This window comes from Ceratotherium simum, chromosome 40, assembly GCF_057802395.1.
Source record: "Ceratotherium simum simum isolate JZ-2026a chromosome 40, ASM5780239v1, whole genome shotgun sequence".
In the NCBI taxonomy this organism is placed as follows: domain Eukaryota; kingdom Metazoa; phylum Chordata; class Mammalia; order Perissodactyla; family Rhinocerotidae; genus Ceratotherium; species Ceratotherium simum.
Genome location: NC_141939.1, coordinates 8,469,383 through 8,482,543, shown reverse-complemented (window position 1 = coordinate 8,482,543; position 13,161 = coordinate 8,469,383). Strand labels below are relative to the sequence as shown.

At 39.6% G+C, this 13,161-nt stretch overlaps 1 protein-coding gene across 50 annotated transcripts in view; it reads right to left on the bottom strand.

The window, feature by feature from the left end:
- The window catches only part of MAP4K4 (mitogen-activated protein kinase kinase kinase kinase 4), a 198,106-nt gene that overhangs the window by 76,156 nt on the left and 108,789 nt on the right, over positions 1 to 13,161 (bottom strand). For all 50 annotated transcript variants that reach the window (XM_087426243.1, XM_087426244.1, XM_087426248.1 and 47 more), the window contains exon 4: positions 846 to 971. In XM_087426243.1, coding sequence (XP_087282369.1) covers positions 846 to 971 — 126 coding nt within the window. The remainder of the gene's footprint in view (positions 1 to 845; positions 972 to 13,161) is intronic.

The following is a 13,161-nucleotide window of genomic DNA, read 5'->3' as shown; positions in this document are numbered from 1 at the left end:
GAGTTTAGTACAAAAGAGAAATGCTATTTTTAAGCAGTACATAATTTTAAAAAATACATCATTTACAATATCTAAATGTTTGAACACTATGAATACAAGTATATTTTTTAAAGTACCTAGAAAATCAACTGAACTTTCTAAAATTTTAACTATGACTGGATTTGGGCAATGAAGATAAAGGTAATCATTTCCCTTTCATATTCTTATTTTTGCAAATTTTCTATAATGGCTTTTTAAAAAATTTTTTTAAGTATTAATCTATCTTTCCGCTTTATAAGTCCAGTACCTTTGGCACAACTAATGCGATAACCACAGATCTGACAGTATCTCAGTGTCATCATCTTAAACAGAAACATGTTCAATGAAGATAAGGTTGAATGTGTCAATTCTAGAAATTTCTCTGGCATTTACAGTTTTTAATTAACTATTATCATTAATATTACTAATAAATTACTTATAAGTTTGTTTTCTTGTGATTCGTCTCTCACTTCCCAGTGGTAAAGAAAGATGCATTTAGTTGAGCTTCCATATTAATTAATTTCCATAAAAGTTTTTATTGTATTGTTTTTATTTTCAAGCTCGTAATTTCCTTGCTATTTGGTTATGTTCCTTTTAAAACATGCCATTTTTATTCCTGAAACACAAAGGTAACTCTTTTCCACACAATGTGCAATCAACATCAAAATGAACATTCAGTATACCTTCAACCAAGAAGGCCAAGAAAGATCCCAGACACTACCCCTTTTTCTTTGCTTTTCTCTCCCCTCCCTCTGGAAGGTCCTCAATGTTCTTTTAATACAACCAAAGAGGAAACCCCACAAAACACTCAGGAAACAATTGCCTACCCAGAGTTGGTCATCGTGTCCTGGAGGGCTCTTTTTAATGAAAGCACCGTAATACGTTGCAATATTTCTATGATGAGAATATTTCTTCAGCATATTTATCTCCAGTTTGATTTCTTCTTCTTCATCCTTACGAAAAAATAAAAATAAAATGTGTGGCTTTTGAATGACATGCATGATTTTACTTTCCCCACACACATTTCATAACAAATTTCCAGTCCCTCCAGTAAAGAAGAGAGATACATTCATTTTATCCTCATGCCAAGAATTGGGAACTTTAATGGACCTCATCGTTTGAAATGTGATTACAAGCTATGCAAGAAATGCATCAAGTATAAAAGGTAAAGATGAATATAGGAAGCAGCATGAAGCAGAAGGCACTTGGGATCCCAGCTATTCTACTAACTATGTGACCTCAGGCAATTTACTCCACTTCTCTGGCCCTCAATTTGCTCATCTGTAAAAATTAGGGGGGGGGGGGGCCTGATTGATACTATTTCATTTAATTACTAGGAAAGGCTGTTTCTTTTCTGGAAAACAATTGTGAATATACATCATCTGGCACACTTAAGGCAGAAAAGCTTCTCCTCTAACAATCTCACACATCAGCAGCATTCTCCAGCGAGGCCACGGACACAGTAACTTGACTACAGGCCAGCACCGCAGGCCCTGGATGGTGGCGTGCTCAGTGAGAATCTGCTACCCCAAAAAGAGATTCAGGTGAGTCCAGCAAGCCCCAGTAACAAAACATCACTCAGTGACAGCAGGTTGTTTTAGACTCGGCTCTTCCCCCAGCCTCCTGCCTCATTAAAATAGGATGAGCAGAGGAAGAAACGCAGAGTTTGTGTGAAAAGACCAGAGGGGGAATGAAGGAAACAGATGGTGACACAGGTCTGAAAAACAAAAATAAGCTGCCCTTGTGAATGCTGAAGGCTGCTGGTCTCCGCCCTTCTCGCTCATCCACCCCTGGGGAGAAGCCGCACCAGCATGGGCAGTCTGTCCCTTGCTGCACACACGTGACACAAAGAGAGGGTGCTGCCAAACCACCAGCAAAGACTCACGCTAAGGAAGATTTACAGACAGCATGAGAATGAGGGAAAAGCAGAATTAAAGTGAGAAAGAAGAGAGAATGTGCAGGAAAAGAGAACATCAGGCTTGGTTAGAAAAGCAGTGTTTGAGGGAAGATAAAGATCATCACTGAGAAAAATCTGATAACCAGATCTCTAGAATTCCCTTTACTACATACACACTTCTAAAAGGAAACGATGCCTGGTTCCCTAACACTTCCTTACTTCTCTTCACTGACACCCTCATTCCACGTATAACTGTTCTTCTCTCTCCAGGGAAGACGGAGGGTTTCAGAGCAGTCTAGGTGCATGTGTGTGCACGTACAAGAAGAGAAGACAGTGCATGTGACAGTATGCACACTGTGGGAGCGGAATAAGGAAGGAAGGCGTTAACAGTGAAAAGAAGGTGAAGCGAGAGCACATATGTGCACACAAACACACACACACGCTGAAGAAACCTGCCGTGGCAGCCTAGCGTCTCCAAAAAATCATTCATAAGGCCTCACAGACTTAAAGTTAAGTTTGGTTTGCAAATATTAAGATAAAAGCTGCAACATCATTAATTACGTTAATATTAATGATAAGAACAAATGAAAAAAGAAAACGTTTCTTTTTAAAATACAACTTTCGGTTGTACGTTACTGCTTTAGAAACTGAATACCTAACAAAAAATGTGCTCATCTTAGAACCGTGATTCTCAAAGTGGTGGCATCCAGCTCGGTGCTGAGACATAAGTATTGGAGTATTACAGCATATTCCACAGGCATAGCTGTCATGGGACTTCGGCAGAGGACGCCTAGAAATACGGAGCACAATCACAGGGCCGCGTACAGTCTATGTAACAGTCTGTGTAACGATTCTCATTCAAACCCTGTATATGTACAAATCACACCCAACGAATACCACTTCAATCTGTGATTTAAACATGGTCATGTTTAAAGTAGCCATAAAAAATGAGATACTGAATAACTAGGATAACTATCTTAATTCTAAACAAAACCAGTGTCTATCCTGGCTAGTATTACAGAATGAAACACTTCTATTTGGGACCTTTCTTCAAAGGAACTTTATAATACTAAAACATAAAAGGGTGATAATTTTTATTAACATAAGGCACAAGGAGGCATGCCCCAAAGAGAACTAGAAAGCCCAGTTCAACAAAAGCTTTACCTTATGCTCTTTCCACACGATCCCATTCATATGCACAGGGTGTAGTGACCACACTTGCTGGCAACAGGGCACATGAAGCCTGCTCTCTCCTGAGTCACCATGACTCACCACACACTCCTGACAGTTATCTGTGGGTTCCTGAGAGCTCAGGACAGGCCTAAGGAGGCTTGTGAAGACTTACAGGTTCCTAATAGACATTGATACATGACCACGGTCATAAACATGTTCTTGTTGGAAAGGCACGTGGTGTTACTCCTGGGACAAGGCCCACAGTTAAACACACTGGGCCTTGAAAAGTCAAACATCCCACCTTCCCCTGGCCTGCAACTAGGTGATTAGAAAGTGAACTAAAAGTCTGATTTTTCCCTTTCATCCCAAATCAGTAAACCTACAAGGATCTGGGGTATAAGGACTACACAAAAACAAAAAGAACAATGTTGAACCTTCTAGAAGAGGGAAAAATCAAAATATTGATTTTAATTTTGTTTTTGTGGTAAGCGCAGCCAATCACTTCATGCAGTACGTGCACCTTATTGGATTGCAGACTTTGCTTTACTGATTCATCCCGAACCCCTACCTCCCTCCATTCCCCATACTGGCTAAATTATTCCAAGGGTCATTACTCCCTATGATCTCTGCCAGCAGATCTCACTTCTTGACAGAAAGGAAATGCTACCTACAATTCTCCCATGAGAAGCCTCTTGAGAAATAATTAGGGATCATGACATATTTTGACTAGTTTCAATATTTTTTTTTCTCTTAGTGACATCAACCAATGTCTTCTAGCATCTAACTTGTTCACCACTCTTTATAAGAATCAAGAGCTTCCGCAGGCACTTGATGTCTTCAGAGCCAATTGAGTTAAAATTCTTATACAGATTATCATGGCACAATGTATTTCCCTGAATCTAAGATGTACTCAATAGAGACACACAATTACTTTATGTAACGAAACTGATTCACCATCAACCATAAGACACACATTGTAACATCTCTGAAATTGCGCTGCATATTAGAATCAATGAAATATTAGCATAACTTAAAAATACAATCAAGTTTGACAATAGCTTTTCTAATAAGACTGAAACATCCAAATATCATCCAGAAATACAGTAATCAGATCAATGTTGCTTGCCAGAATATTTCCGAGGTCTTAAGTAGTCAGATCCTGCAAGTATACGAAACTGAACTACAAAAAATTTTGAGAGGAAAGCATGTTGTCGTCTCAAATTATTGTTTTAGAATAAAGTTTACATATACTTGAACATTCTTTCTCTCGCTTCTATGATTTTAAAATAGATAACTATTACACATCTTATAAAATAAAAAGGCACTCAGCACCACTAATTGTCCTTTACTGTCTAATTAAGAGCACCCACCTTGGAGAAAAAGTATCAGAAGTGCAGAATCTGCCAACAGCTTTGAGCCAACTACAACTGGAATCCTAATTATGACTGTTTATAAACAGTCATATACAGTTTATATACAGTGTTTTATATCGTCACTAGGGTACAGTAATAACGAACCAACTTCTGAGTTCAAATCTCCCTTTGGTCATTAAAAAACAAGTTTGGTGTTCTCATTCCAACATTTAAATACATACACACACCACCACCACCAAAAACAAACACCTCATTTAGCCCGAGAAGATACAGCAGAAACAGACTCGGGGCAGGCTGTAACTGAAATTTAAAAACAACAATAAATCCCACATATGAAAGGAAAGTGGAATTGGCAAAACTACGTGATGGAAGTTTATATACCCCACGTGTCTAGGCCAAGTCCAAACGACTTTGCCCTTCACTCTCCTCTTTAGGAGGCCACAGTCACATACAAATGAAAGAAAAATTAAGGGTAACTTGAGAGAGGAGAGAGGACAGAGGACGTTTTGGTAAGAAAAGGAAGACTCCTTGGTTTTCTCCAATGATGAGGCAGCTGCTAGCCTCTACTTAGTGATTTAATGCAGCTGATGCCAATTAGCATTTTGGACTCCAACCAGTGGGAGCAAACTCTCATAGAAAAGGTCCTTGTCTCAGGCTGGGATATGACTAGGCAAGGAGTTTTCTGTTGCCTTCCTTGGCTGCTAGAGGATGGGGGAGCGGAGAACATCTGAATAGTGGTAATTTTCAAAAGCAGCTAGGTTTGTAAATGAGTCATGTGACAAGCCCTGCCCACTCTACCATCTGAGCATACAACAGTGCATATTATTAGTGTTTTTTTTTAAATGACGCCTTAAAATGTTGTTTAAACTCTTGTTACCTAAATTCTCTCTCCTTCCACTGATGGCAGTAACTCTGTGAGGAGACAGGCCGACTTCAGATAAGCTAACTGACAGGATCCAAGAGGATTAGGAAACGTTCTGAGCTAATCATCTTTCTTCCCAGCGTACCCTCTTTACAGAATTAAGTCTACTCATTCACAGTTTAACAAAAAAGAAAGGGCAATTTATTATTCACTCTTTGTTAACTGGAGAGAGGACTGATAAAATGAGATATGCAAATATCTCTGGCAGATTTCACCACTAAAATGTATAAATGTATACACACTTAGAATGAAAATACAGTCATGCGTTGCTTAACAATGGGATACATTCTGAGAAATGCGTTATTAGGCAATTTCATCATGCGAACATCATAGAGTGTCCCTGCACAAACCTAGATGGTGTAGTCTACTACACACCTAGGCTGTACAGTACTAATTTTATGGGACCACCGTCATATATGTGCTCTGTTGTTGACCAAAATGTCGTTATGCAGCACATGACTGTATCCATTTTTAAAAACCAGTTTACAAGTTTGTTTGTTTAACTTAACTACTACTGAACCCCTCTTTGTGTGACTGTGAACTGGTAGAAAAATAAGAACAGATCACCTTTTACCTGGCAAATTCCAGTTATATCTCAGAGTATTATTCAGTACCACATCAAGTTAAATTAATCAAAATTATTTTTTCTTGACTCAAACAGATACACGTAAAGTTACACACCTTAAATTCACTGACAATTCAACCAAACAAAGGTGAACAAAACTATGCAAGCAAGATTCTAAAACAAAATTAAGGTTATAGGATCTGGTCAAAGGAAGGAACGGCATGTACTTTAAAATTAATCAGCCCCCATCTCCCAAGATCAATCAGTCCTAGAGTAAAAGATGAATAGAAAACTCACAAAATTAACATAATTAAACTGGAAGTCAGATACTCATGACATCTTACTCAAGAAAAAACACTGTTTTGAACACATTTTAGAAAAAAGATATGCTCTCTAGTTTTGCTACTGAATCAATGAACCTCTTCTGGGATTCCAAAGTCAAAAAGTAATGCCCCTAAAGGCCTTCACCTGCTCTCTTTCTCTCTTTTCTGTGTACAGGCACCATCTAGAACTTTTGCCAGACACAACAAAGTCCTCAAAAAGCATTCTAGCTCCTCCATTTTCTACATAGTCTGCCAGGCCACATTACTTGCTGTATTCCAGTGACAGTGTATCACTCAACTGGTATCTAAAAATAGTGCGGTAAAGAAGAGAACTACAAAATAACACCATTCACCGGGATGGACGTGGAGGGGTCGCTGACAGGGAAAACTTCAGACTGTGACTACAGGATGCAGGATGGTGAATAAAATTCACTCCATTTTTCTCAGCATCACTCATTCATGAATAACCTTGGGAGTCTGATGCTTCCATGACAGATGCCAAAATACATCTCTGTGATAACCCTCTACCAAAAAGCACAACACGGCTAGTGATCTTACTCAAGCAATAAAGTCAACTAAGACAGACCAATATTTTCTCTAGGATCCAAATGAAACTATTAGAACTTTCCAAAGTTTCATGTCATCAACACCCAGAAGTCCTAACAGTTGCCTTGTCAAGCCCCAGTCTATAGGACACAATATCATGGGTACAGGTGGCTTTGACAACATAACTGAAAATAGTTCATGTTACTACTTGATTTTAGAATCCATCCATTATCCTCCTCCATTGGGGAATTAATTATACACACACACACAGACACACACACACACACACACACAGAGTACTTGCTATTGGGGACCCTAAATAAAGCAGGACCTGAAACCTAGATCCTGACTGAAATGGATAGCAGATCTACCAGGTAAGGCCCAATTACAATCAAAACACTTGATTGTAATTGAAGGAAACTAGAATATATCACCCCAAAATATGCTTCTTTGATATACGGATTATTTGGAGGTAAAGGCGCTTGAAAAACAGCAGGTATAAGAAGGGCGCTCTGACCTCTCCTTTTTTTCCTGAAAGCAAGAGATAAAACTCCTGTGTGAGGGGCCGGCCCGGGAGCGCAGCAGTTAAGTTCATGCGCTCCGCTTCAGCGGCCCGGGGTTCGCTGGTTTGGATACCGGGCACGGACCTACTCACCGCTCAGCAAGCCATGCTGAAGCAGCATCCCACATAGAGCAACTAGAAGGATGTACAACTATAACATACAACTATCTACTGGGGCTTTGAGGAGAAAAAAGGAAAAAAGGAGAAAGACTGGCAACAGATGTTAGCTCAGGGCTAAGCTTCAAAAAAAAAACTCCCACGTGGAAGACGTCCTTCCTGTACCAATTGGGAAAAAACATTCTTATCACAGAGACAGGGAGTCAAGGCCAAAAGAAATTCTGTACAAGCAAACCTTGTTAAAATAACTCTTATCTTCCTTCAGCCTCCCCATATATTTTAGTTACCCTTCCACAATTGCCTCTCTTTGTTCAACCTAGTGTAAAAGCATTTGGGTTTGCCACTTCTTTGGCTCTTCATTTTTCTTGTGGAGGCTCCCAGGGATATATGAGAAACTTATGTTAATAAACTTCTGTTTGTTTTTCTCTTGCTAATCTGTCTTGTTACAGGGCCCCTGGTCAAGAACTAGAAGGGTAGAAAGATTTTTCCCTCCCCACATAATCAATATATTATGAGATCAAAAAGAGATCAGTAATCCAAAATGCTCAGAAGGTAACAAAATAATACGTTCTTGACATCAACATTTTGCCATTCACAACACAAGTATGCAAGAATATTTAGATAACTACATACATGTTTTAATGAGTATACAGAAAGAAAAAAGAAGAAATGTTACCAAAGATTATCTCTGGATTATAGATACTTTCTTCTTTAACGTAACTAATTTTCTACAATTGACATGTACTACTTTCCTAATTAGGGGGGAAAAAAAATTAAGAGTTTGGGATAAAGGAGTTAGCTGCATAAGAATTCAAAATGAGTTTCTTTCTGACAACTCATACGGAACAGCTTCCCCTGTCTCCCTGGACTGAGGGTCCTCACCACATCCTCGCTATTCTAGAGTCACTGCCCATCTCCCTGCGCCGGCTGTCCACCAATGGTTAGTTGTGCAGGGAGGATGAAGAACTAGAATGTTACTGGTTAATCTGCTTTCTACTGGGCCGGCAGCACCACAGAGCTCTGACTTTCATGGTCATTTCTTCCTGTTTGCTAAATGACCAATCTAGACCCATAACTTCTTGAGATCAGAAATTTCTAAGCTTAAGTTTTTCCTGGAGCAAAGGAGAAGGTAAAGGGACCCAGGATCACCCATCATGCTGTCTTCACTTTCCTGACCTGCTGAGGCTCTAAAGAGAATCTTGCCTCAGTCCATTCCTACCCTTCCCTAAGCCAGTGGCAAACTCCATGAAGCTTCCCATAGTGCAAGCAGGAAAAGAATACTGTGCACACTGAATAGTCTTCCTTAAAACCCTAAAATCAGACCCAAGTAAGGAACGGCAACAAGGGACACAGCTCTGAAGAAGGTATGAATGTGGTAAACAGTACGTTTGTGCATGTCTTCTGAATCCATTTGTGTGCGCACACGCAGAAGAGCTCCTGCTTATATATCTGACATGGCAAGTCCAACAACGGCTGAGCTCCAGAAAAAGTCTTCAATAAAAAAGAATGAAGGGAACTTCTGCTCCTGGCCAAGATGGAGTATAAAGGACCAGATTTCCTCTCTCATTTGCACAACTAAAATTAAACAAAACAAATGAAAAAGTTTTAAGACGCTGGACATCAGGGAATGAAGGACAGTGACCCCTGAGAGATGGGAAATGTAAGAAAAGCCCTACAACTGCCGGAGCATACTGCCTTGAGAGAGATTCTCAGCTGCAGCAAAGGAAGAGGAAACCCAATCAGAGCCCGGAAGACTCTCTGAGTTGAGGATACAGAGCTGAGGGGCTGGGGAGTCCATGGCGGCTAGAGTTTGCAGGACAGAAGACCAGTGATGACAGGTGCACCGAGAGCACAAGTGAGCTCTGGAGATCTGAGACCACCCCGCCTTGAGTATTCAGCAGCGCCAGGCTCAACACATCCTCATGAGGAAACTACCTGAGGTCAGGGAGAGAACCCCCAAAAGAATCAGAGGGAACTGTACCCAGTGCTCACAAGGACAGGGAATAGTGCCTGTTGCCATTGGCCAGACTGGAAAAACTCATCATTCACAAGTATTTGGGTACAGCATTCAGGAGGCTCTTGCCTCAATAGTGGGGCAAAAATCAGCCCTAGATTAAATTCTGATCTGATCCCAACAAACACATCTTAAAAGGATCAAACTGTTTCCAAGTAACTAACTGCATCCCAGAGCAAAGCTCAAGAATATTATAAGAATATAAAATATCCAACACCCAATAAGGTAAAAATCACATGTCTGGCATTCAATTAAAAATGACCAGGCATGCAAATAGCAGGACAGCAGGAACAAATACAAGGCAGAGGGGAGGATCAGAACTGACAGAGATGACAGAATTAGCAGACAAAAACACTAAACCACCTACTACCTACAGGTAGTACCCATTACACCTTTTGGGCATCTGCCTATGAAGGAATGAATGACTCAGTTTGTTTTATGTAGTCCATTAAATTAGAACCCAGTGCATTTAGAAAGCAACAACTTGGATTTACAGATATTTCAATTCCTCAACCAGGGTGAAAGAGTAAAAAACCCCACATATCATATAGACCACCTGCTCCCACTTTCTCACCATTAAAAGAATATAATCATAATTTTAAAAAAATTTAAATCACACATAGGAAAAAACCTGAGCAAATTAATGTGCGAAATCACCCTGCTTTTGATAAGTTCATTAAAATAATTTTTGTTGGATCTCAATTGCTATAAGGAAGCTATTAGTTTATGCCTGAATCAAAAGCATAGAAATTGCCAAAATGAAGCAAGCAACTACTCTATAGACCATACTTGGAGAAATGCTCGCTGCCAGAGTAGGGAAGGAGGATGGTTGGGGGCAGAAGGTGTCCAATGGTCAGTATTTACATAGCTCAGTGATTTTCTAATTCTGACCTTGAGCATATTAGTGGCCAAGCAAAGATTTTTGGTTATGTCTCATATTTTACCTTACTCTTCCCTCACTCTTCCTGTCTGGCCCACTTCTCCCTAATTCCTAAACTAGCCTAATTCCTGCTTATATCACCCTGATATGTTTCATAATACACCACAGTAGGTGAGTGAGAACAGGAAAAAGAAGAAATCAAACAATGATCATCTACAGAAAAGTAATAAAATCTTCCCTTGGTAAACTATATCTTTCAAATGTCATGGTCTTAAACCAAAACCTGTAGTACCTCCAACCTGGTTCTTGGTGCTTACTGGATAACTGGAATTTGATATGGTGTGCCAATTATGGCAAGAAGGAAGTAAGCCTTAGTTTAAATGTAGGTACACTGCCATTTTGTTACTTCCAAATAATTCTCTTCATTGTGGATAATTTGAATATCTGGAAAGAAATCTCCCTCTTTGTTCTGAAATGGGTGTTTCCACTCAAACGCAACTAAGTGACCTCTGACACACATTTCACATGCCTGGAGAAGTCTCTGGAAGATTCTCATGGAAACCACAAATGAAGAACCATTCCCTTAGCCCTGAGTATTCAAAGATGCTTTCCATAGCAGTGACTCAAGAAGACAATGACTAAGTTTCACATATCTTCGCATAAAATAGAAAACAGAATCAAGATATTCTAATTCCTGACAGACATCCCCATTTAAGAGATTTTAGGTGACAAAACTCACATAAGAGGATTCATTTGGCAACATTACACGGCATCTACTCAACATTCTGGGGAAGGGGGATTTAGCACACATGTGGAGACCACTCCAACACTTCTCAAAACTTCTTAAATCCGTGACCCTTTCCCACTACTGTGGTACAGAGGAAAGCTATAGGATGGCACCAATAATACTGACTGCAATAATTAAACCTCACCTCCTTACTTTTCAATTCCAAGTAGGAAAATAATTTAGAATGTCTCTCCCTCCCTCTTTTCTCTGCTTTTTAGAAACACAAATCATGTGAAGAGAGAAAATGAGAGGACTATAGAATCAGAAGTTTCAAAGTCCCAACAGAAAAACTACTACACTTGATCAGCCTATGGGGATTCTGATTCTACAGGGCCACCATCTGCACTAGACTAGACATGTAAACTGACCTCATATTACTTAATAAAACCCAACAGAGAAGTTTTGTTCTGAAACCAAACCACTATATTCAATTACAGCCCACTGTGTAATTGGTCCTTCTCGGGAAAAGTCTTGTTGGATGCTTTACACTCTGCCACAGAAATTCATAAAAATGTGTCCCCTGGCCCCCAGCTGGAGAAACCCCCTCCTCTCCAAAAGCCTCACTCCAGCTCTGCACCACAGCCATGCCAACGGCAAATCTCAAGCTCCAGAAGAACCTAGAAAGGCAATAAAACCATTTAGTAGCATAAAAATCACACGCTCTGGAGACAGATAATTGCCTTTCACAGCACTCATCAACCTACAATGATTAGTTCAAAATCTACCTTCTCTCAGAGAACATGAGCTCCAGGAACACAGGGAGTCTATCTTGTTCATCTCTGTACCCCTGACAGTGCCTGCCACACTAAACATGTGCAACTGTATATAGCGGGATGCTGATAAGACAGGTGATCTTTAAAAAAAAAAAAAGAGTAAGTCCTTGAGCCTCAGTTTACTTATGTGCAAGATGAGGAAATCCTAATCCATTCTTGGCCACTGAGTCACAACCCAGAGTGGGTGAATGAAAAATTTAGGTAACATGCAAAGATCCTCATAGTACCTAGCCCATAGTAGGTACTCAAATATGATGTTTGGAAAGCAAACTATAATTCTCTTTTGCTTTATAAACTGCACATTTAATACAACTCCAAACACATTCCTGAAGCAGCCCCGGTAAACTCAGACCACATCAATCTCTGGCATCACTTGCCCTCTGGCAGCAGGTAGGTGGACAGGCAATCAACAGCACACATTATGCCAGGCTTATCGACTCGCTGCTGTGATGGGCTAAGAGGACCAAAGCAAGGATGCCACCATCAATTCAACCAATAGTGAGTCACCAAACGATCAACACCTCTGTCACCTATTTCCTTCCTGACTGCTATAGTTAGGTTAGTTGTATTGGTAAAGAATGATTAGCAATGCATGTCCTTAACCATATATGCTGTTACCTCTGTTCATACAAGTGATAAACTGCAGGTGCTCCTCTTGGAAAAATGTGAAAAGATGCCAAAAATTCAGATGCCAAAAAGACTGGAGGGGACAGACAACCAATTACCTTCAATTTGTGAATCAATTAGAAATAAGATGATTCATTGCTGAGAGTGACATCAAGCAACTATATTCTGAAGCCTTAAGGAATGTTACAACTACCATGGGCACTTACTTAACTCTGCTGCAGCTTCATTTCTAGAATTTTCATTCTGAGACATGTTCTGAACACAATACATATTACTGCTGATACTGAGTATTATTTGTATTTTATCAGAAAATAATTTTTCTTCTGAATATAATTTTAGAAGATATACAGGATTATTGTTTAAAATGTTAATTTTATTGCATACAAGAATAAAAACTATTTTCCAGAAAATAAATCTTTAATTTTAGAGTGGAATTTAAACAGGTAAACAAAAATAAAGCTTCCACAAATTTTGAAGACCTAAGTTCATATCCTATTTTAACTTTGCTTCTTTTACCTCATCTAGTCCTTTACTACCGCAACCAGGAGCAAGCCAGCTGTACAGCAATTATTTAAGAAAAGGAA